At 35.0% G+C, this 25,391-nt stretch overlaps 1 protein-coding gene and 1 long non-coding RNA gene across 2 annotated transcripts; one reads left to right on the forward strand and one right to left on the reverse strand.

Moving 5' to 3' along the window:
• Positions 1-7,226: 7,226 nt before the first annotated feature.
• Positions 7,227-10,367, reverse strand: LOC127839004 (uncharacterized). The gene is made up of 3 exons (XR_008030101.1): positions 10,326-10,367; positions 8,897-8,958; positions 7,227-7,514 (listed from the first exon to the last, which is right to left on the reverse strand). It is a non-coding gene; the product is annotated as an uncharacterized LOC127839004 (long non-coding RNA).
• Positions 10,368-22,290: 11,923 nt separating this feature from the next.
• Positions 22,291-25,135, forward strand: LOC127839777 (uncharacterized). The gene is made up of 4 exons (XM_052368164.1): positions 22,291-22,668; positions 23,001-23,237; positions 23,635-23,850; positions 24,721-25,135. Exons 1-4 carry the CDS (start codon positions 22,465-22,467, stop codon positions 24,961-24,963), a joined length of 900 nt encoding a protein of 299 aa, XP_052224124.1. The 5' UTR covers positions 22,291-22,464; the 3' UTR covers positions 24,964-25,135.
• Positions 25,136-25,391: the final 256 nt, after the last annotated feature.

Here is a 25,391-nt window from a genome sequence, read left to right on the forward strand (position 1 = left end):
AAATGCCCGCGGCTACCCACGAATGAATACAATTCATTTAGTCCATTGGCTGATTTGAGAATACCACCAGAACACTGGAAACATGACCGCGTATTTCTAACACTGTTTTACTGCGTGTTCAGCATGAAACAATTTTATCTCTTATGAAAAGGCATGATAGATAGAACAGTTTTACACTCAACTCTTCACATCAATACAATTTGTGCGTAGATTCTAGTCCTTCGTCAGTTCGCGGTTAGTGTGTGTGAATGTCAGAGTTTATATACAGGTCATCGCTGGGTCTTCACGACTACCTTATGTGCTGACCGGAGTTCGCGGCCAGTAAAATAATCGTTATATAATAAAGAGGCTATAGCGTGAACTAGGTGAACTGGAATTTTCTTAGACCAGAAAGATGTTAAATGAAGATATACAGCGATATAATTATGGTATGTCAATAATAGATTCTTAATGTGTTTTCAACAATACCATGATAAATATTATTTTTAATTAATTTAACAAGAATTATTCCACCATATTGACTAATGTATTAAGCATGAGCGCGATGATTCTCGATACTGTTAATACTCGAATCAAATAGCAATGCCCGACAAACCACTAAAACAGGTTTGTTCGAAGAACGCGCGTATAAATATTTAAATTATGTGCGGATACTTCGCGTGTGGCCGGTTGACTCATATGTTTTTTTATTTCACTTCCATTATTCTGTTGGTTTTCTGTTTTGTGTCTATAGGTTTATTACCAGCAATATGTAATAATGTAAAATAAGCCGCAAAAACTCCGCGTAACATCCCGTACTGCGTGTGATGCAGCTAAGAACTGCACAGAAAAAGACATTCGCTATCCTTGATCTCATTCATTGAACTCTTTACCTTTCATAAACTCCTACCAAACTCAACGCCGTATATCTTTTTTTTTTTTTTAAATATTTCTTGATTTTGCTAATAGGGATTGCAGACACATGGAAAATATGAAACTTTTGTAAACTTACTTGGTTTCTTGTAATTGAGCAATCTTTTTTTTCTATGGGGTGAAATAAAATACTAGTGGGTCGTAGTGCTACTAATCGTTTAAGTGCCATTCTTCTAACATTTCCCAATTAATAAAAAAAACAATCTGCGTTACTTACGTGTATCTTACTACATGAATACAAAATATGAAAGGATTGAAAGCGCTTATAATGTATAATTAAGTTCTACAGATTTTGATGCATTTTGAGTATATTGAGTTTGTGTATTTAGTGTGTACCGTGCGAATAGATGTTTCATTCGTTCAATGCACTTTTAAATATAACTAAATGAATTTCTAGCAAGCAACCCATTTTCAGCAAAATACACGTAAATTTTCGTAGAACTGATTAATATTAAAATGCATCGTACTGTTATCGTTCGAGTTTGGTTTATAATTGGTTTAGGTCTAATGTATTTGATCACCATAAACTTACTGAAACAATGGCTTAATCCGCATTCAGACCGGGGGCGTTCTCAATAAGGTGATGGGTTTGATCCCTAATCAGGGAGCTTTCAGACCGGGGGCGTTTTCAATAAGGTGATGGGTTTGATCCCTACTCAGGGAGCATCCATTAGGTGTTCATCAACTATTGCGCGTTCTTAAGTTGTTAAAGTTGATCCTAACATGGGGCTAGTTCTAAAGGTGTGGGCTTTGATCTTAAACCATTTATACCTAGTGGACTCCCCCATTCTTCTTAATTGGATCAATTTATTTCTTAAATTAGGGATGTCTAGTATATTTCCTTCTATATTTAGAATATTTCTCACAGAAATTCCTTTAAGTAAACAGCGCAGACCCTGATGAGACGCCGCATCATGCGGCGTCTCATCTGGGTCTACGCTGTTTGCCAAGGCCTTTTTTCTAGACGCTAGGCATAAATGGGTTAATCATTGACCTATCTCCAGTTGATGGGTTTGACCAACTCTCGGGGAGGGCTATAAATATGAGCCTCGCTCTGCGAAAAGGGAGTTTATTGCATGTGGGTAAAGTGTCGTCCCTGATTAGCCAGTACAGACTGCATCCGACAATTTCCGTCAAAACAGGATTTTTTGCTAAAAAGAGACTTTTGTTAAAGGAAAAATGTCCTACAAGCAGAAAATGTCTCCCTGATGAGCCTGTGCGGACTTCACACGCTTATCTGGAACGACAATATACGCACATGCATTAAACCCCCTTTGCACAAAGCGAGGCACATATGCAGACCCCCATTCGGGTAGCGTTCTCGAGCTGAAGAGTTTGATCCTGACTCAAGGTGACAGGTTTGATAAACCTCTCGGGTGCCTGTTGAAAGTAACGGGTTTTATTCAAACTCTGGGGGCGTTCCCAATATGCTAGGTTTGATCCTCACGTGAGTATCGTACACATAATATAGGGTTTTATCATAAATTTGGCAGTGTTATCCAATTGTCGGGTTTCATTCCAATTCGAAGAGCATTCTTAATTTATGTGTTTTGACTCCCAGTCGACAGATCTGATCTCAACTAGAGAATATAGTAAGATGTTGGTGTTTAATCCACATTCGGGGAACTGTCTCCATGTGTTGACCAGCTGAGTATAAGTCTTACACCGATGTTAAATATAAGTGGAACGATGCGTTACGCAGCCAATTTCGTTCAGGTATTATTTGTATGTTACCTGTATTTAATTCTATTGTAGAAAATATTGATTGTTCAAGTAGAGCGTCAATTAATGACATTTTAAATAGATTTACTGAAACAATCCGCAGTGTTGCTGATCCGTTATTCTCTCAAACATGTGTTTACAAAACTAATCCTAGTTTCCGTGCAAATAGCGGTGTAAAAAATGCTGATTGGTTTGATCACGAATGTATTAATGCACAACATTTGTACAATGACGCTTTACGTATTTTTAACTCAAGTAAATCAGATATAAACAGAGAACGTTTATGCACAAGTAAGAGGTATTATAAAGACTTAATCCGCAAGAAGAAAGCATGTTGCTATCGGCAAAAAATGTTGGAGATAGAAAATTTAAGACAACACAAACCAAGAGATTTTTGGAAATTTTTCAAATCAAAAAATAATTCCACAAAAAATAAAATATCCTTAGAAGAATTTACAAATTTTTTCGAAAAGCTTAGTAACAATGAGTCTGATTTTTGTAATTATGAAGCAGAAGATTTTTGTTTAAATAATAATTTTAACTTAGAAAATTCTGTATTTCCAGAACTTGACGTACCTATATCTGTCGAAGAAGTTAACAATGCAATAAAACGTTTAAAACGAAATAAATCGTCAGGTATTGATTGTATTTTGAATGAATATTTTCTTGAATGCAGTGATATATTGTCAGCACATTTGTGCGATGTTTTTAACGGTATTCTTGTATCGGGCTTTTTTCCCGATAAATGGACAGAAGGTGTTATAATCCCTTTGCATAAAAAAGGTGCTGTTAATGATGTAAATAACTATAGAGGCATTACTTTAGTTAGTTGCTTTTCAAAATTATTTACTACTATCCTAAACAAACGCATTGAAACGTTTTGCAACGAAAACACTATTATTTCGGATGCTCAGTTCGGATTTAGGAAAGGATATTCAACTGTTGATGCTATTTATATCTTGATGTCGATTGTTCAAAATTATTTAAATGAAAATAAACGTTTGTATGTTATATACGTCGATATGTTAAAATGTTTTGATAGTATATACCGCAATGCATTATGGTTGAAAATGTTTAAGTCTGGTATACAAGGTAAATTGCTTAGAATAGTGAAGGATATGTATGCAAATGTTAAATCGCGTGTTAAATCATGTTCATCTTATTCAGATTATTTTAGTTATGCGGTTGGACTGAGGCAAGGTGAAGTTATGTCGCCGATTTTGTTTTCTTTATTTGTTGAAGATCTTGAATTGTACCTACAAGACAACATTAATTCTGGTTTGAGTAAAGATGATATTACGATGATTTTACTATTATTTGCTGATGACATGGCCATTTTAGGCAAGTCACCTGCTGAAGTCCAGTCACATTTAGATAGATTGTATTTATACTGCAATTCTTGGGGTTTAAATGTAAACACTGCTAAAACAAAAATTATGGTGTTTCGGAAGAGAGGAGGTTTAAAACAAAATGAAAAATGGGCATACAATGGTAATGATATTGAAGTTGTTGATAACTTTAATTATTTAGGCACAGTACTAAATTATACTGGAAGTTTTAAATCAAACCAAGAACATTTGATTGGTAAAGCCCTTAAAGCCATGAATACATTGTTTATAAAATGTCATGACTTCGATATTAAACCAAAAATATTATGTCAGTTGTTTGACTCCTTTGTGGGTTCCATATTAAATTATTCCGCAGAAGTATGGGGTTTTAACAAGTCAGATGGCATTGAACGCATACATTTAAAATTTTGCAAACGATTACTTCAAGTTAAAATAAATACATGTAATGTTGCTGTTTATGGAGAATTAGGTAGATATCCATTGTATGTAAACAGGTTTGTAAAAATTATAAAATATTGGTTTAAAATTTTAACCAGTGAAAATATTATTATGCAAATTGTTTACAAACAAGCTTTAAACGATTGTAATAAAGGTTTTACAAATTGGGTCTCACATGTAAAAAACATGTTAAATAAATATGGATTTGGTTATGTATTTGAAAATCCAAATGTTGTGCAAATAAATAGTTTTATTAGAGAATTCAAATGTAGACTTGTTGACAATTTTAGACAAGAGTGGTATGGTAAACTGAATAGCAGTCCTGTATTAGATATGTATAAAGTTTTTAAAACCTCTTTTGAATATGAAGAATATTTGGACTTACTTCCTAGACGTCTGCGTTTATTTTTTGTAAGAATAAGAGTCTCTGCACACCCGTTGAGAATTCAAACTGGCAGATATGCCCAACACAATATTCCACGCAATGAACGTTATTGTTTATGTTGTAATGACACTGATTTAGAAGACGAATATCATTTTATATGTATATGCCGATGTTACATCGATTTAAGAAAAAAATATATAAGTAATACATATTATATTAATCCATCTGTGTATAAATTTCACAAATTATTAGTTTCTTGTGATAGATTAGTAATTTCCAATGTATGCAAATATATAAAAGAAGCTCTAGTTGTAAGAAATACAATCCTAAATAATACTGTTGAATAGTTTTTACCACCCCTCGTTAGAACTTATGTGTTCTTACCATATATTATGTTTATTTGTATTGATTTTATGTTATATAATGTTATGTTATTATTCGCTTTCACGTGACAGAATATGATGTGTATTTTTAGTATTAAGACGATGTACTATTGTATAAGTCTGAATAAACTATGTCTGTCTGTCTGTCTGTCTGTCTGTTGACTGTTATCCTCAGACATTCGGGGAACATTCTGCAGGTATAGGGCGTTATACTCACTGGAGGAACGTTTTCAATGAATCGTGTTTGATCCTCACTCGTGGAGCGTTCTCAAAGTGTGGAGTGTGAATAATATTTTCCCCTTTGATTTTGGGTTGTATTTCATGTAAGAATTGCCGCTATTTAAATGTTTTATAGTTAGATTCAGTTAATTAATAAAAAAAATACGCTGTTGTCGAATAATATGTATTGCATGGGATATCGCAATATAACAGGTAACAACTATATGATTATGATTAAATGATAAGGTAATTTCAGGTGACGGACAGTTGTCGATATGGAGCTCGTGGGACGCGTGTCAGCCCCCACGTGACATAGGAATCTATTTCCAGTATAGGTAGTGCGACAATCCAGCTCCTTTCACAAGGGGCGTCTGTGTATGGGGGACGCGATTTTGTTTCATAACGCACCCTGTCTCGGTACGCGTGCGAAGCGAAACAACGCCAGGTCTTGCAGACCTTATAGAACGCCAAATCTTGCGGACGCGTATTTTCCAGTGGGTGGCGCGGGATATAGGTCAGTACATGCTGATCTCGTATGAAAATTGTTGTCAGAAAATACCCATTTACTATCACACACTAACATTATACGTGTTATTCAGTAGTTGACATTAGACTCGAAGACGTTTAGACGAGCAATATTATTTACTTTATAAACAGTGTTTATTATTATTCTTTAGTTGCTTCCTAACACGAACATACTCTGAAATCAACTTGTATATAAGCACTTAAAATCATAAAAATCGTTTCATTCAGATTTTTACGGGTAAAGATTTCCGTTCCAAACTTTTGATAATCTATTAGCAACACGTCAGATTATTAAACCCTTGCCTATACATTGATTTGATTCCGCTTCATTGACTCTCTGATTGAATATATGTTTCTGTCAGAAATTAATTTTACTATTAAACGAACTGCATGTGATACATTTTGTATTGATGTAATCATACTAAATTGATAATGTAACAATCAGTTACCACAGTTTGTATTGACTAAAAGCTGACAGACTGCTCTGCGAGCTACCGAACATAGGCATGCTGCAGCGCGAAGGCGCACAAGTACGTCCCAGTCCACAGTGAACTATGTGTATGTAGGTGATCGCACAAGCACTGTCTCGTCCTCAATGGATGCTGTTCTTATTAGCGGTCACACAAGTACTTCTTCTGTAGCATCAGGTTCTTTCTTTGTGTTCAGGAATTGATGTTTATTAACCGTTAGGTTCCGTAGTAGGTCTACTATGTTTCGATGCCAATGAAATGACTATTGTATTTATACGAGTCAGTATACATAAGCTATATGTCCCATAAATACTACAGACTGCGTTAAACCAATAACGTGTATAATGTTCAATATATCGACTGCAAGTGTACGCTGATGATTATTATTGAAGCATATTATACTTAATTAAGAATAAAGTTTTCTCCCTAAGATAATTGCTCGAATGTCTTTGAAATCGAGCTGATTCGCTTTGCGGTTGCGCAGTGGGTTTGGACGCTAACATAAGAGCTTTCAAGTAAGTGCAATTTTCCGTACGAGCTCAAATCCCATTTGTCATTGTGTATTACACGTAAAAAAACAAGTAATTAACTCCTTTTTTAACACGAATGAAAATCTTACATCTCATAATTTGGAACGTTTCCCATAACAATTTACATGTGTGCCTGTGTCTGTTGAACTAAATGACTGTCTGTCTGTCGGACGGTCAGTCCGCTCGTCTGCTGCGTCCGTCCGTACAAAGGTACGGATGCAATTATAATTGTCTATTTTTTTATCGTTGAATGAATGCTTTTTTTAATACACATACAACTTTTTAACGTTGCAATTTATTTGTTCATACTTTGTACATTGCATTTATAGAAATGAATGTCAGAGCTGAACGTCGACGCCTTCCGCTTTCGTGGGCGATCACCGTAACGCCCTTTTGACTTTAGCCAGGTTGTTTTTTGCCCTTTCCTTGCTTCTTGCTCTTCCGTTTACCATACGATTCTTCATCAGAACCACAATCACACTCGCATGGGGTTGTTGGGGCACACTCGCATGGGGTTGTTGTTGGAGCCACCGTTATCGTTGGTGTAGTTGGCTGCGTGGTTGTTGTCGGAGGGCAAGTGTCTGGAATGAATTCAAATGTATGAAGCGGGTATTATAAATGTGTAAATTCACGCGAACATAAACGTGAAAGTGAATGTTTACGTGATCCGCGATACGTGATCCGCGATGTGTGATCCGCGCAAGGGGAGCCAATGCGTCCGCGAATTCGCTAAACGTGAATTTAATAATCGTATTGGTTCTGTAAAGAAACATAAATAGCAAGACAGAAATACTTCACACAATATTATTTATTGATGCTGTTTTATACCGAAACACTTCCACCGAAATATGTATGGATCAGTCTATTCAACTTAACCAAAGAATCGCATATTCCCCGAACAATGTCCTGTTATACAAGAAGAATGTTCTTCCATTTTTACTCCCTCTTGCATTTCATTAATAAATAAATAAAAAACCTATGCATATTCATCATCTTCCCATAAATCATTCAAATTGAATCATATGAGTGACGTATGATCAACAGGACGATCTATATACCTGTAACGACCGAAACATGTGTTGTTCTTCACATTTCATTTAACTTATTTCAAAGCTTTCGCTTGTTAAAAAACACGAGTTAATGAAATAAACGCATGTTTGTGGATTTGCAACATGATCATAGAATTTGTCCGTATGTCTTAAAATGTGCTCACATGCTTTCTCTACAGTTTCAAACATAATATGACTAAGGTAAAAGTAGTCCAACTCTTTCGTTAGCTATTTAACAGCTCAAGCTAATTGTTAATGTTTCAGTACGCAGGATGGATGGATGCCACTGACTCCATGGCGAAACAAATGTGATGCAGATATGAGACTCAATCTGGTAAAACGGGGCTTAATGCATGTGCAAACAATGTCAGCCCAGATCAGCCTGTGCAGTCCACACACGCGGACAACGGAAAATAGTCAAAATACTACCCGCCCACACTGAATTTTCGTTTAGAACATACCTTCTTTAAACGAAAAATTCCATAAATGCGGAGAGTGCCGTCTCTAATTAGCCTGTGCGGACTTGCACATGCATTAAGCACAGTTTTCCCCCAAAACGCGACTAATCAGGCATTACTTGTTTCTGCAATTATGCATACACATATAAAGTTTCTTTAAAACGTGTTGCTCAATAGCAGTGTCTTTTTTTCACTAACGTACACGACGAACATAAAGAACTTTCGAAATATCTCATTTATCAATATAATTCCCAGCTGATGTTTTTGTACAGGCCATTTTTGTACACTAATTATTTATCATACCCCAAAGCTAATCTTCTACATAAAACCACCAATTTTTACGCTTGTTCTCACTTCTTCGCAACTGAACGATCTAGATCGATCTTCCTGTTACACACGCTTTACCAATAAATGGCAGCGAGTTTCTTACTTTACTTAATCAAGTCTTAGACTTACTTGGTAAATCATAAACTGGAACTGTTGATACTCCAGTTGAATTAGTTTTGCCATCTGTTATGCTGAAACAATAAAAGAAAACCTATAATGTTGTTAAGACACTTACCTATATCTGAATTATAACGACTAATATAAGTAAATTTCTGTAGCACCTGCTTAAACGAAATGCTTTATAATGACGTGGTGAGAAGTTGTTTTCAAATCAGATTTTTTATATGACAACAGACATCCACGCTTACAACTTGTACGTTTGCAGTACAATTTTTTATATTGGATATACCGATACGTATAATGAATTTTACTGGCCGTAGGAAGCATGTCTACATATAATCTGTTGTTTTTAAATAAAGACTTACCCCCAGGTCAGGTAGTAACTTGACACGCAGTTTTCTTTGAGGACAGTCCAATTTTGACACCCAAACACCCCCCCGTAATCTTCTTCAATGTCTATTATAAACTGCCCGCCAGGAGGCTGACTGACAATACTGAAGTATCAAACATGTAAAAACTGCAGACATTTAGGGTAGACCGGCATGAATTTGTGATTGTATTAACACAGGCATAATGCACTATAATTTAACGAATTTAATACATATGCGAGTGTATACATATACAACTTCACAACTAAGTATATATACTCTACATTTTATTTGCAAACTACGATAATAAATATATACACCAACTAAATTATCAAATGTCTATATCATTCCATTTCTACTATCAATTCCACTCTCTCCCAGCTTCTAACTCAAACTGGCTTTTTATACAAATCTGCCCACCCTCCAATATTGGGATTTGTGGATTGACACTGATAGGACCTAACATTTAATTTTATTTATTATTGCAACTGTTGAAATAATTGACAAGCAGACTCTGCCGAGCAACAGAACAGACCAGTCTTGCTAATCAATATTATGAAATGATGACCACGTGGTATCCTGTTCTGATAACTGATGTCCACCATGCCATCATCATCATCATCATCATCATCATCATCATCATCATCATCATCATCATCATCATCATCATCATCATCATCATCATCATCATCATCATCATCATCATCATCACCAGCCCCACCACCATCATCATCAGCAGCAACAGCAGCAATATCATCATAATGATCATCATCCTGATTCTCGTCGTGATAATCATTATCATCGTTGTCATAATTCGACATCATAATCACATCATAGTCTTTCAAAATTACGTTCATTTATAACAATGCTCATTATCTACCTTTACTATAGACACATATGCTCGGTTTAAATGAGGTTTGTTATGCGTTTTCAATGGCAAACAGCTGATTGTACATCTTGGCTTTGGTACGGGGCTAACAACTGTGAACTCTGTAGCTACGCCACTGGCGAAACGTGACCGAATTTTTTTTTCTTGTATGTAAACTATACACTGGAAATATAAGTTTTACCTGAACGCCAAGGGGCCTGCTTTTCCTTCAGTAACGATAAAAAAATGAATGAGTAGCTGAATTCGCTAAATCAAGGTGCCATGACTTAACATAGACCAATCTAAGGGCTCCGTCCACTAGAATGTCCAAAAACAAAAGTAAAAAGGCGAAAAACATGTATTATAGTAAAAATGCAGCTAACAAATGAACACACTTCAAGTACAATATATTTTAAAGACAATGGTGACATTGGCTCGTGTAGTTAAAATATTCATATTTTATTTTTAAACAAATAGTGGCTACTTATTTAAAATCAGAACGGAATCATACTATTATAAATGTATAACCATAAAACGCAGTTATAACAACGTATCCTTACAGAACTTAAAACATGTAGTTTTATTTCACAATCGTATGTATCTGCGTCGATAAACAAATCTAATAAATATAGTGCACTAATAAATAGTAATATAATACTATAAGGCCAGAGTATATGTCAGTGCGGCCACTATTTTAGAAGACACAGCACAACAGATTCGATAAGATTTTTCACATAATAATTTTAACGATGCTGAATCTGTATTTTTTATAGAAATATATGAATATCTCTCGTTTCAAAAAGTATTTGGCAATTTTACACAGTCCGATAAGAATGAATCAATTTCTAATGACAATACTGACACGTTTAAAAAAGATGATAAAATAATTACATTTTGATTTCATCGCAACGATTATCATCGGAAATATTTTCGAAGACGTTCGCGGCAACTGCCGTGTGTCCCATGAGGAAATCATGTTTACAAATACACATCAATAGATGCAGATACTTATGTATGTACATAAATTAATGCAGATATGAAATGGTCGATGATTAAGGTTCATGTAGAGGCTTCAATTTGAAAAATGTGGGACCCCTAGCATTGAACTCAAATTTGACTAAAGGAAGAGTGCCACATTGAAAATGTATACATATATGCTTTAAAGGATGTTTTTCCTTCAAACTGCTACCAATTTTGTACATCAACGTATCATAACATCCACAAAATCAATCAAAATACAAAGCGATTTTAACAATAAAATATACATTATTTTCAAAAATCTGAATCATGTTTATTACACGTATTCCGGCGGAAAATTATATAACTAGTGATTAATATCGACATTGACGTGGGCAAGTTACGCTTAAATAGTAATTTTTTTACATATCTAGAAATATCAAAACTCGAACACATGTCATTTCATCACCATAAGGGCAGCCATTTTTAAATTAATAAATTAGAAAGGAACATGCTAAAAACTCACTCATCGCCTAATTGACATTCCAAACGGTTGACGATGACAAATGCATTGGATTGTAATCTTTCCGTTGATGTTTGCAAACTGCACGATCAGACCTCATAAACACTCAAAAAGAATAACTATGTAAGAAGCATTTCACCAATGTTTACAATCGTTGTCGAATCACTGTACTTATATTATTGCGCATACAATAGTACGCTTACAGACTGACAGAAAGATCGATACGTAACTCCGTTCAATTCATCACGGTATATCATTATAATTATAATATATATACATCGCTTTAACAATCTAAAAATAGAAATAATTCTTTTAAACGGAGTTTTTAATAACGAAAGTGAAAACAACGGAAGTTGGATGGATATTCTGTGAGATGCACTTCGGCTCCAGAAAAACAATAGAAATCAACTAAAAAAGACGTGTGGGGGACAATTTTCAGCTGGAAAATATTTCAAATAGGGTAAGTGATGATATCTCTACGTGGTCATTTCTGTTATTTAGTGCGATCTCTTGCTGATTAATGTTAATATTTGTTTTACTAGTTGCCACCCAACTGTCAAAATAAGTTATGTGTTTTCTCAGGTATGTGTATACACATACCCGGTTTTCTAACCACTCACGTGGTTTCGACCGATTTGTTTTGCACGTTTTTAGATGGTCGCTTTAGCGACCGTCTAAAGAGCATGATGTGAATTTCAGGTCGATACGGCCTGGGTATGATTAACCCAATACCCGCTTGTGATCCGCGCAAGAAAGAGTTGTATAATTTATGCAAGAGGTTTGAGTTCTCCAATTATGTGCATTCACAAATGGAAACATTATATTAATATCGTGTTACATTCAATATTTTCGAACGGTGTTTTATAGAAAAGACTCAATAAACAATGATCGTATTGTACGTGTCGCGGAGGAGATATTTTATGAATGATTAAAATAGTCCACTTTCTGCTGCGTGTGCGTGACGTAGTATTTTCGCTCAGCTCATTCATAAATCTGAGGCTAGCGATAAACAAAGGGGAGTCCGTGTGAGAATAACGCAATAGTATAAGGTTAAGCTTGTTTATATTCACAGGTCTCAATTAATAATACGTTGACCACGAGTTCAACAATTATTACAGGGATACGATAGACAACATTAAAAAATGTTTCATTATCGCTGAAACTGAATATTAAAAAAAAAACCATTTGAAGAATATTCTGTAAAATGTGTATATAGTCTTGCTGTTTTGAAATAAGGTTTTGAATTTTGGTTTCCAAATAACTTAATTCAAAACAAAAGTTTAATTATAGTGTTTTTTACTTGTTAGTCGCATATTTACCGCACTATAATGTGTGTTTTATTTTATGCTTTCCATCGATAATTTTCACTGTTTTACCGGCACTTTTTTTTTTACCCCATTGTGACCCCCACGCATTCTTCCGCCAAGAGCGAGAACTCTTCGATGAATATTTATATCAACATACGGAGTAATTTCCCTTCAACATACATGTACACACTGTTAGCGTTATTTACGCTATAAATAGACTCCATATATTAATACGCTAACATGACATAAACAAATTGTGTCATCATATGATTTTTTATTTTTTAAATGATGTTATCGGTGTTTTTTTCTTTTCACTTGATATGTGTTGCATTGTTAATACAAAAAAGTTATTGTTTTACTTTGTTTTATTGTGAACTAGTTGTAACGCTTATTGTAAAAGCGGTAATGATATTTTGGGGCGCCCAATGGGAAATTGGTTTGAACGGATTGGCAAACGTATAAAAATATTAATTTGTGAGCATAAAATAAGAAGAAAATTTGTTGGATTGGGTGGAATATCAATTTTAATTCACTCGTTATCATAGAAAAAATATGTTTTCACGAGTGGCGCATTTGTGAGCATAAAATAAGAAGAAAATTTGTTGGATTGGGTGGAATATCAATTTTAATTCACTCGTTATCATAGAAAAAATATGTTTTCACTCGTGGCTGCGCAACTCGTGAAAATATAATTTTCTATTATCACTCGTGAAATAAAATCGATATTCCACCCAATCCAACAAATATCCTCTATATAGGCAAACCATACATTAGTAAAATTCAATCTGCCTTCGCACATAGAAGGAATGGGTCAATTAGGTGCTGCGTTTCCTTTGCTTACTTCACTTAGAGGTCAATTCTTACGTAATAGCAATCACAAGGCCCCGGCTTCAAAGGAATTGCAGAGCGTTCTTACATAATAAAAGTCGAGTCGCATGGTATTTGCGTTTAGCGTCCTAATTTAGTCACGTGGTTCTTTTTCGCGGGTGTTTTGGCGTCTATTTTTCGTCACGTGATCAAAAGATGTCCTCAGCAAAAAAATAGTTCATCGAAACGATAGTATTTAATCATTAAGTTTGTACTATCGAATTATTTTAAAGACGGTAGTTATATGAAAATGATTTGTTTATTTATTATTTACTAATAATATTGAGTTCAAAATAACTTAAATTGTTGTTTATTGGCTGCGCAATGATACATTGTTTACATCCCACCCGAATCCCGCGCCGACTGTCAAAACATTCGATTTCGTTGAGCTCAACAGTCAGCATCCCAAGCAAGTTTCGCATTGTTGCAGAAGAACGCACTTAAAAAGTGAGTACATTCATATGTTTACATTTATGTGTTCATAACTGACGATATTTCATGGCATGCTTTATAAACGTAACATAGCGCTACAGAACAAGTTAACGTTGTTGTTTTCGATGACATCAGATGTTATCTGAGTGCTAGTTTTACTGCGTCTTTTTTCGAATTGTACGAGTTATAAGCGTGTTTTTTTGTAAATATATAAGATATATTATATGTTGTTTGTTGAGATTTATTCTATTTCCAAATGTTTTAATTGTAATTGACTTAAATCAGGTGAGATATATTGAATGTTGGTATCATTTTTTATTCAGCCAGAGATAATTAGTTAAAAGAAAGCTTAACTATCTTGCTATTAAGAACTAGCTTGCTATTAAGTATGATCAGTATACATTGTTTATATACTTGGAGTTGAAAGTAATGGCATACCCACATTTTTGAGACTGGATTTGTTATATTTTAATCCATTGACTTGCTTTCCAAACTTTTATCATATACTGGAATTGACTTTGAACAATGGTTAATGATATATTAAGCTACATATACTCGTGGTTGAGATGCTTTCAAAATATTGACCTCTGGAACTGACTTGGAGTTGAACACTGGAGTTGAACACTGGAGTTGAACACTGGAGTTGAACACTGGAGTTGAACACTGTTTAAATATCCATTTGTGTGAAAACTATGAGTTGAAACTATAATAGCATTCCACACTGTTGAGGCTGAAGTTGCAATTTGTCATAGCAACATTAATTGCTGCAGTTGTTTACAAAATATTGATATTATACTGACACTGACTTGAGTTGAACACTGGTTAGTACCATTACTTTTCTTTATATGTTTTAGTTGGAACCATAATGGCATACTTACATTTTGACGCGAGAGTTTGTATATTTAATTCACTGAAATTTTGATCATTTACTTGAACTTACTTAAGGATTATACTGGCAAAAACTTGGCATTAAATATTGGTTACAGATCCATACATATGAATACTTGGAGCTGATACAATAATGGCATAGCCAGACTGGAGTTTCACTATTTCATTGCTGCTTTCCAAAGGTCGATTTACTTGCAATGACTTAAGTTGAATACTTGTCAATTATCAATATTTCTATATACTAGGAAATGAACCAATAATGGCATACCCTCTCTGATGGGCCTGGATTTGCAATGTTAAATTTACAGGATACATGTAGCTACTTGCATGAACTGTTAGATTGTGTTATATGAATAGTTTGTGATATACCTTGTAGTTCAATGAACCAGCATGAGGTTGAAGTATAATATAAACAAACATTAGAAATCCCAATTTCTGTCATCATTGTTGTTTGGATTGTGCTCCTGTCAAGTATCGATCATATGGCTTACTTGCTGGTTGCACATGGTGATTACTGTCAAACTGATGAACGCTTGCCTTGTGATGCAAGAGGTAAACAGTGTGTACCATGCTGTATGATGTTTTTAGTTTTTGTAAAAAATGTTAAGCCTGCTGGTCAGATTAAGGCTGATGATCTTAATCATATCATCCAGGATGGCAGTAGCTTATACATGGCATTGAACACTGATGACACTGTTTCTGGCTTTGTGAATCCACAAATTTTACCTGACAAAATTGTCTATAGGGGTAAAAGAGTGTATGTTGAGCATAAAGGTGTGATGTCTGGGGTTATCAGATGCTCGAGTGATATTGACATAGAAGCAGCGGGTTTATTTTCACTCGAAATTGCATTCACAAAATGTTTTGCAGATAACAATGATGTAATTTTGGTTTTTGCTGGGTTTGCTATTGCTATTCACTATGAAAGAAAAACTCATTTTTATTATGTGTTTGATAGTCACAGTAGAGATGAAGATGGTCTTTGTTGTCCCGATGGAACTTCTGTTCTAGGAGAGATGCATTCTTTGAAAGATATGTGCACATTTATTGACAATTTGGTAACGTCATGTGGACAGTGCCCTACCTCTGTACAGTTTGATATGCATTTGTTCTTTTTAAAAGCCTTCTTTAAGCCATATTTTAATGCCGTGCATATATTGGACAATCAAGAGGGTTTTAAGAAAATTCCTAAAAGAAAGCAGGCAAATACAAGTGTTGGGCGGAAACGGCCTTATTTAAGGGATAAAATGATAGGAATGTCATTCACTGGTTGCATAGATGATAGATTTGTTCCAGATAAGTTTGTAGATCTTCCTTCAAAGTTTCACAATCTTGTAAGTGAAGGGCCAGATTATGTCTGTTCATGCTGCTCCCAAACCTTTTTTAGGTATTCAATGAAAAACTGCGAACAATTAAAAAGTAATCGGGAAAAAGTTGGCCCTTACTTGTCAAATTGTAAAAGTGTTAATAATGTTGAGTGGATTTGCAGTGGTTGCTATAAAGTTATATGCAAAGGTGAAACACCCCCTTTTTGCAAACACAATGGTTTGGCATTTCCTGTTAAACCAAAGGAGTTGGAATTATCAAATTTGGAAGAAAGATTGGTTTCTCCAAGATTGCCATTTATGCAACTCCGTGAAATGCCCAGGGGTGGTCAGTTAAACCTGAGGGGAAATATTGTCAATGTTCCTGCAGATGTTAACAGCACAATCAAGTCACTGCCTAGAATGATGAGTGAACATGACACTATAATGATAAAGTTGAAGCGTAAATTGGCTTTCAAACACCATGTTTTATTTGAAAATATTAGGCCAAATAAAGTATTCGAAGCTGCGAAATGGTTGGTTGCAAATAGCAGCATTTGTAGAAACGAAGGAATTGTTTTAAATGAAACATGGCTTGAGCAGCCACATGAAGATTTTATTTTTCCGGATTCCATGTCCCAGCAAGGGAAGGACGCTGTTAATACAGTTGATAATGACTATCAATCAGATTCCTGGACAGAAGATGATAGTTTTAATGATCGATTAGTTGGCAATTTAGACACATGTCTACAGCCCATTGATTTCAGAGAATTTAACCAGGTGCTTTGTGTAGCTCCAGGAGAAAATAATAGTCCTATCAGCTTATTTCAAGACTTTCATTCTGAAATACTCTCATTCCCATCGATTTTCTGTGGAAAGCCACGTCTTGATAATTCACAGCGTTTGGTACCATTGCATTACAGTGATATTTGCAAGTGGGAGTTAAGAAATGTTGGCAGACGAGTTGCAAAATGTGTTCCTAACATATTCTTTAAGTTAAAACGTCTGCAAATCAAACAAGTCAAGGATAAGGTTAATCTAGCTGTAAGAAAATGTAAATCTAAAGACCAGAGTCTAACTGCGGGTAATTTGCTTAATCCTGTTTTTGTTGATCAGCTCACGATGCAAAATGATGGGTATAAAGTCTTACGGACGATTCGTGGATCTCCACCTTACTGGGAGCAAGCTAAACGTGATGTTTTCGCAATGATTCGTCAACTCGGTACTCCTACTTGGTTTGCTTCCTTCTCTGCTGCAGAAACAAAATGGTTGCCATTACTGATATCACTACACAAACTTGGCCGTGGTACAGACATTTCAATGGAAGAAGCAAGGTTACTTTCCTGGCAGGAAAAGTGCTTTCTTATAAAGTCAGATCCTGTGACTTGTGCCAGGTACTTTGACATGAGAGTACAAGTCTTTATAAAAGACATTTTAAAAAGCACACTTATGCCAGTTGGTGAAATAATGGACTTCTTTTATAGAGTGGAATTCCAGCAACGAGGTTCCCCCCATATTCATATGCTTTTGTGGGTGAAAGGTGCTCCACTTCATGGTGTTTCACCTGACAATTTAATCACAGACTTTGTTGATAAGTATGTCACCTGTAAAAATGACAATGCTATTCAAGAATTAGTAAATTACCAAACACATAGACATGCAAAAACATGCCGTAAACGTGGAAAAAATGTATGCAGATTCAACTTTCCATTGTTTCCTATGCCAAAGACTATTATATTATATCCTTTAGATGAAACTTCGGCATCCCCACAGCATTCGCAATTGGTTACAAAAATAACAGCATTTCTAAATGAGGCACACACAAATAACAAACAAATAGATTTCGACGAGTTCCTTGTTTCTCTAGGAATTGACTTCAATACCTATATCGAGGTAATAAGATCGACCTTAAAAAGAGTGACAGTTTTCTTGAAGCGATCCTTAGCTGAGACACGGATAAATAATTACAACACTGTTTTAATGAAATGCTGGATGGCCAATATGGACTTGCAGTACATACTTGATCCATACGCTTGTGTTTCGTACATAGTATCTTACATCTCTAAAGGACAAAGGGGTTTATCAAACTTGCTTGCGGATGCTTGTTTTGAGGCTCAGTCAAAAGACACCAACATACGAGAACAGGTACGCAGAATTGGTAACCAGTTTTTAACCAATATTGAGATTGGCGCTCAAGAGGCTGTCTATTTGGTACTACAGATGCCACTGAGACGTTGTACAAGGCAGGTTATATATGTTGACACAAATCAATCAAATGACAGGACATCTATGATCAAACCATTTTCACAATTGCAGAGTCTTCCTAAAGAGTCGGTTGATGTAGAGATGGATAGTATTCTTAAGAGATACAAAAGGAGACCCAAGTCTATGGAGTTAATGTGTTATGCAGAATTTGCATCATGGTATGAAGTCATCCCTAAGCAAAGGGAAAAGAAATCAGTTAATGTTGAAGCAGAATTACCCGAAACTGAATATGTTCATGACCAAGAAGATGACATTGTGCCTATAAATGATGACGATGAAGTTGGTCGCAAAGTGGTGAAGTTACCATGTGGCACATGCTTAAGAAAAAGAAAATGTGGGAAAATTATTTATACTAATATAACACCAATCAATAAGGATAGGGAAGAGCATTTTCGTCAAAAACTTATGCTGTACACCCATTGGAGAGATGATGAAAGGGATTTTATAGCCGGATATGACAACTATGAGCAATGTTTAACTTCGAAAATTCTTGAAATCAATGCTAATAAGATGCAATTTGAGAAATGTGATTTTGATTTTGAGTCATTTGTTGCAATGAATTTAGATGAAATAGAACCACCCGTTGACATGGAAGCGCAACACCAAGAGGCAATAGATGAAAGTGCAGGTGTCTCACTAGCCAGTCAGTTTGGTTGCTTTGACTCAAATGTTGTTGATAGTGATTCATTATATTATGATTTAGGGGAAGACTTGAATGTTACTATGCGACGCTCCAATGCAGAAATTCTTCCTCAGAAAGAGGTGGATAATGATGCTTATTTTGAGAGTATACGAAAGTTAAATCACGAGCAAAAACATTTTTTTTATTACATGCTTACTAAAATGAAATCCAAAGAATTACCCTTTTACACATTTCTGTCTGGTGGTGCTGGTGTTGGGAAAAGTGTGTTAACAAAGTGCATTTATCAAGGTTTGATAAAATATTATAATCATTTAAGGGGTGAAAATCCTGATACAATTAAAATTTTGATGTGTGCTCCAACTGGAAAAGCTGCGCATAACATTGGTGGAAGCACAATTCACTCCGCCTTTTGCATACCAGCTAACCAAGGTTTTTATTTTAAGCCTCTTGACATGCAGCAGTTGAACACAATGCGAGCAAGGTACATCTCCTTAAAACTTGTCATTATAGATGAAATTTCTATGGTGGGTCGTAGCATGTTGAATTTTATCAATCTAAGAATGCAGGAAATAACATCTTGCAATAAACCTTTTGGGAACGTAAGCATACTTGCAGTAGGAGATCTCTTTCAATTGAAACCTGTCATGGATTCTTGGGTGTTCTCGCAGGAATTCAGAAGCTCCCAACTGCATAATTTGGCCACAAATGTTTGGGTTGATTTATTTGATTTCTTTGAATTGAAAGTGATAATGCGCCAGAAAGAAGATGCTGCATTTGCAGAGCTGCTGAATAGATTGAGGGAAGGCCTTCATACTGAAGAGGATATTGCTGTTTTAAAAGCTAGATTAGTTAAGGGTGATAGTAATGACCTCAAGAACAAACCTCATTTATTTTGCAGAAGGGAGGATGTATCATTGCACAATTCCTTTATTTTGAAAGAAATGCCTGTCAGTAATATTGTTACAATTGAAGCTGTTGATGATGTGTCTGGTGATATAAGTGCATCTCTACGTAGTACAATTATTTCCAAAATACCAGATGACTCTTCAAAAACGATGAATCTGCCAAAAACACTTTCCCTTGGAATTGAATTGCCTGCAGAAATAAGCCTGAATGTAGACACAGAAGATGGCTTGACTAATGGTGCATCATGCATCATAAAAAAATTTGATTTCAGAGTTCAAAATTCTTGTAGATGCAGCATAATTTGGGTTTTGTTTGATGATCCAACTATTGGTTGTAAGTGGCGCAGTCGATATAGACATTTGTACAATGCACACATTCCGCAGAACTGGACACCTATTCTTGAAACGTGTCGTCGCTTTACTTACCAATATTACAAAAAATACTTGATCATCAGGCGCCAATTCCCTATTTACCTATCAGCAGGGAAAACAATACACAAAGCTCAGGGTTCCACTATGACAGAGGCTGTAATTAACTTTGGAACAAAGAAAATTGATCACATTCACTATGTTGGTCTCAGTAGAGTTGGCAAACTGTCAGGTGTTTATTTGACTGAAATGAATGCTGGTAAAATACATGTTTCTCCAGATGTCGAAATTGAAATGGAAAGACTAAGAAATCACAGAAAAATAACCCATTTATTACCTTGTTTGGATTTATTTGATTCAATGCTTTATACAAAAATAATCTTCCATAATTGCCGTTCTTTAAGGAAACATTTCGTTAACTTCAGACAAGAAACCAATATGTTGTATTCTGACATCATAGGTTTAGTTGAAACAAGAGTTTGGAATTTGATTGATGAAACGTATAGCCTAGAAGGTTTTAGTAGCTTTTGTGGTACTTTGGAACAAACAGCTCATGGTATTGCGGTTTTTGTCAAAAATGAATTGACTGTGCGTCATATTTCTTTTCGGACAATTTGTGACATAGAGTACTGTCTTGTGGACATTGGGCAGGGTCTTGTGATCGTTTTTGTGTACTGTCCTCCAAAAAAACATACACTTCAAAATATTACGCAATTTCTCATGGCTGTCAACAATGAAATCACGGACAATCATTCAAAAATGGAGCTTGTACTGATGGGTGATTTCAACTTCGAAACTAATTTAAATAAACAATTTACAGATGCTTTTAAGAGTTCTTCAAATTTGCAACAATTGCCGACTGGTGTTACGACTGATTACGGTTCATGCATTGATCATATCTATACAACAATATGTGCTAATGAAATAGCTGCATTTGGCACACTAGAGTCTTACTATTCTGATCATAAACCATTATTTTTAGCATGTGCAAAAAATAGAGAATTGTAAGAAAAAATCTATTGCATTTTTTTCTCATTATAATGTTATAATTGAATACAACCCATGGTGTTCATAATGATTCAATCATGTTCCTTCCAAAAATTTCAATGATATACATGCCCAAGCACCAAACCCCATGTCGTGATCTATATAGGACCAAAATGTATATTTCAAGGAGTATGTCATTATTGAGTATGTATAATGACAAATAACATATTGTATTAATTCAAGTTATTGGTTTTAGTAATGATTTAATATAACAAATTTAAGAAGAACAGGTTCATTATAAATAGTTTACAAACCTGATTCTCATTTATGACAAATATTTACTAAATTTTAGTTGAACATCGGAACTGCAGTAACAATGTTACACACAACAAAGCCTTAGCTAGGATCTGAAAAGGTTTTGACAAAAGAGTTCATTCCTTTGAGCCTGTGTTTATATATAAATGTATATATTACTAGTATATTACATCATATCACATGTATTTCTGTACGATTTCATTAATTGTATTTTATGTAAATATGCCTTTCATAACAATTATATATAATCCCAATATAACAATTGTACAGTGTTAATTTTGTGAAATACTTGTTTACTTGTCACAGCGTTACAAATATTATTTTATTAATGTTTGATTTTGATTGAGAACGTAATAAATCATTAAAATATCTTTGTGTTACAGAGTTACAAATTAATGTCGTCTGAATGGTCAGGATATAATTGCGTCAAAATAATTCAAAGAAGTCAATGCAAGGGAAAACCATATCAATTTTGTGTTGCTTGCGTAAAAATGCAGTGATTTTTATTTATTGAAATCTCCTGTTGAATTATTTGAAATGTAATATTGCTAAAATATCATTCATGTTTTATCATATCAGATGACAAGTATCGATGCCGCTTTCACTGAACGGGGCACTGGGCCATACACTTTGGCTTTAAAGGTCAAGGTTGTTGCGGTTAAGCCTGCAGAAGTATACAGGAAGGATGGCGAAGAGAAAAGAGTCATGAACTTTGCCATGAGTGACGGCATTACCACGGCAAAAGGGATCTGCTACGACCCGGCAAAGTTTTGTAAATTGCAGGTAATTTGTACTGAAAATTTTAGTTTAACAATCTGTGTTAAATTTTAGTTTAACAATCTGTGTTGTAACCTAAATGTAATGTTTTGTAACTATGGATTGTAACAATTGCACGTTTCATAGATAAATGATATGTTATTGTGAAAGTTGAAAACATCGTAGTTTTATGCAACATATAACAATAGACTCAATGGTTTCATACATGGTATTGAAATTAAAGTTTTTAAGACCAGCACCCTAATCAACACTGACATTAACTGTTAATTGGTCAATAATTAACTTGCATCAAATTGCACCGTTTGTTGATTAAAATAACACTTGTACACCATTTATAGGTGGGCAACACTTTGGTTGTGCGAAACAGCATTCGCCGAACAGAGGATGAGGTGAGAGTCCTCATCTTGACGAGCACATCGAAGGTGCTCATGTCGGCACCCCTTCAGGTGCCTCCACAACATGTGCAGGAGGGTGAGAGGCTTCTGAATCCACCACCGGCAGAGATTGTTGCAATAAAAACTGCACTAACTTCACCTGCAAAGAAACGGGTCTCCATAAGTGGGAAAGTCACTCAGGTATGCATACAAAAATTTCATTTCAATTGATATATTTAAATGAATCTCTTTCATTTCTGTCTGACTAAAAGATTTATTTTATTATTATCTTAACAATATAGAAGATATAATAGCTGTATTTCCACAAATTGCTTAAATCTTCATTATTGATGTCATTTGAATTGACAAATAATACATGCATATACATGTCTATACACATAGTGGCTCAGTTTTGTGCACTTATAATTTTTTTAACCTCCCTTGTTCTTCACCTTCCATTGCATTCAACATTGAGACAATGTTGCCCACCAAAATCAAAAGCTGGTCATAACTAACTAATGTTTGTGCTGAAATCTTCCTTATTGGACACTTACTATTTATGCAGTATTTTATGTACTCCATAAATTCATATGAGCAGGAAGACGAACCGAGAGAGGTGCAGGTCCAAGGTGGAATGGTCCCCATCAAGACCATCACTGTCATGGATGACAGTTCAAAGACACAGGTCACTCTCTGGCGTGATGTTGTTCAAAGTGATGTGAGGCCTGGTGACCATGTGACGATCACCGATGTGATCGTCAACAGCTATCAGAATGTCCTGTCACTGTCCACAACTGCGAGGTCGAAAATCCCAGTGAGCATTTTTCTTAAGTTTTGGCATACATTCTTATGCATTAAGGAAACTTTCTGCATAAGTGAGCGATATAATTTTTGGATCATTGTTGCATGTCGTCAAGCTCGGCGTTTGATTACATGACCTGTGAAAATTATGCCATTACTGATGACTGAAGGTCATCTAGTTGGCTATTTTGGTGTCAATGCTTTTCACATTATGCATTTTTTTGCCTATCACTATATTCTTAGTGTCTATGTTTGAAATTTCTTTATTTAATTGATTCATTTACTTTTATGTGGCTCTGGATAGACGCGCTCTTTCAACCTATGTACTTTGGCCCTTATCAAGCATATGTGGCTTCTTCAAAAATTGCATAACAATAATCCAAATAACGCTAAATCTCTTGAGCTTTTTTGTAAAGTGGAGATATAATGTACAATATTGTCTTCTATATTTGCTCTGTGCCTAAATTTGGAAATTCTTTCCTTGCCAAACTAAAGGGTCGCATTGTACACTAAGGTTTCCCTCTTGCTGGTGCAACAAAATGTTCAATTTTATATATTTTGTCCATTGGGACATCCCACCTATTACATAAAAAAATTACTTTTAACCAGAACTTTCTTTGGCTGATGGTTAATCCTTCTATTGAGTCATATTCCTTATGCAAAAAAGTTATAGTATCTATTTTCCGAAATCAAGTTCAATATTCCAAATGATTGTTTAAATTGATAATGTTTAAAAATAAAAGCACTGTAAAAGTGTTAAAACTACTATTGGAACAAACAAATTGATGATTAAAATTTTCAATAAATCAAAGTTTATCTATAAACTCAAGAAATAACAATTTACAAAAAAAAGATTTGTTTATATTTATTTCTTTTTATATAGAAAACAGAAGCTCCCCTTGTACAGTCTATCGTCACTGTGGAGGCAATCGGTGTGAGCGACGGAGTTGCTGAATGTTTTTGTAACAACGGAGAAATTGTAAACATGCCTGCTGAACTTCTCCAGCAGGCATTAGAGGAGGATGGACTTGTAATGCCTGACATCGAGATGGCCACTGCAACTGCTCCAATTGACCTGCAGTTGGTCTCCAAGGGCTCTGAAGTTGTGAGCGTCATCAAATTGTAGTTAACATGAAAGTTCTGTACATGTACAAAGTGTAAATATAGTAAATATAGTCTGTTTTTTTTGCGTGTTCTTAATGTCCAAATACCTCATTTCAATGACAATAAATGCTCAATTAAATGTGCTACCTTTACAACCTATTTGTGGTTAACTTATAGAATCAAAATATGCTAATTATCTTTAAATAGAAAGTAAAAACATGTGCGCTTTATTTGCAATACCCAATTTTGTATGAAACATATTCTTCTTCTAAAGTTAGTGTAGCATGTTTATGATGTTATCTTGTTGCTATGTAAATATTTCCTTCTAGTCTTATTGTTTCTAGAACTTTTTGCTATGTAAATATTTATGCCCCCCTTCGAAGAAGAGGGGGTATATTGCTTTGCACATTTCTATCGGTCTGTCGGTCGGTCCGTCCACCAGGTGGTTTC

This window comes from Dreissena polymorpha, chromosome 7, assembly GCF_020536995.1.
Source record: "Dreissena polymorpha isolate Duluth1 chromosome 7, UMN_Dpol_1.0, whole genome shotgun sequence".
NCBI classification, from domain to species: Eukaryota; Metazoa; Mollusca; class Bivalvia; order Myida; family Dreissenidae; genus Dreissena; species Dreissena polymorpha.

Bases quoted from the DNA above. Each gene is read 5' to 3' on its own strand.
- LOC127839777 (XM_052368164.1), top strand. From the start codon at position 22,465: ATGACAAGTATCGATGCCGCTTTCACTGAACGGGGCACTGGGCCATAC. The intron at 23,238-23,634 runs GTATGCATACAA...TCATATGAGCAG, and splicing joins TAAGTGGGAAAGTCACTCAG to GAAGACGAACCGAGAGAGGT. The intron at 23,851-24,720 runs GTGAGCATTTTT...CTTTTTATATAG, and splicing joins CTGCGAGGTCGAAAATCCCA to AAAACAGAAGCTCCCCTTGT.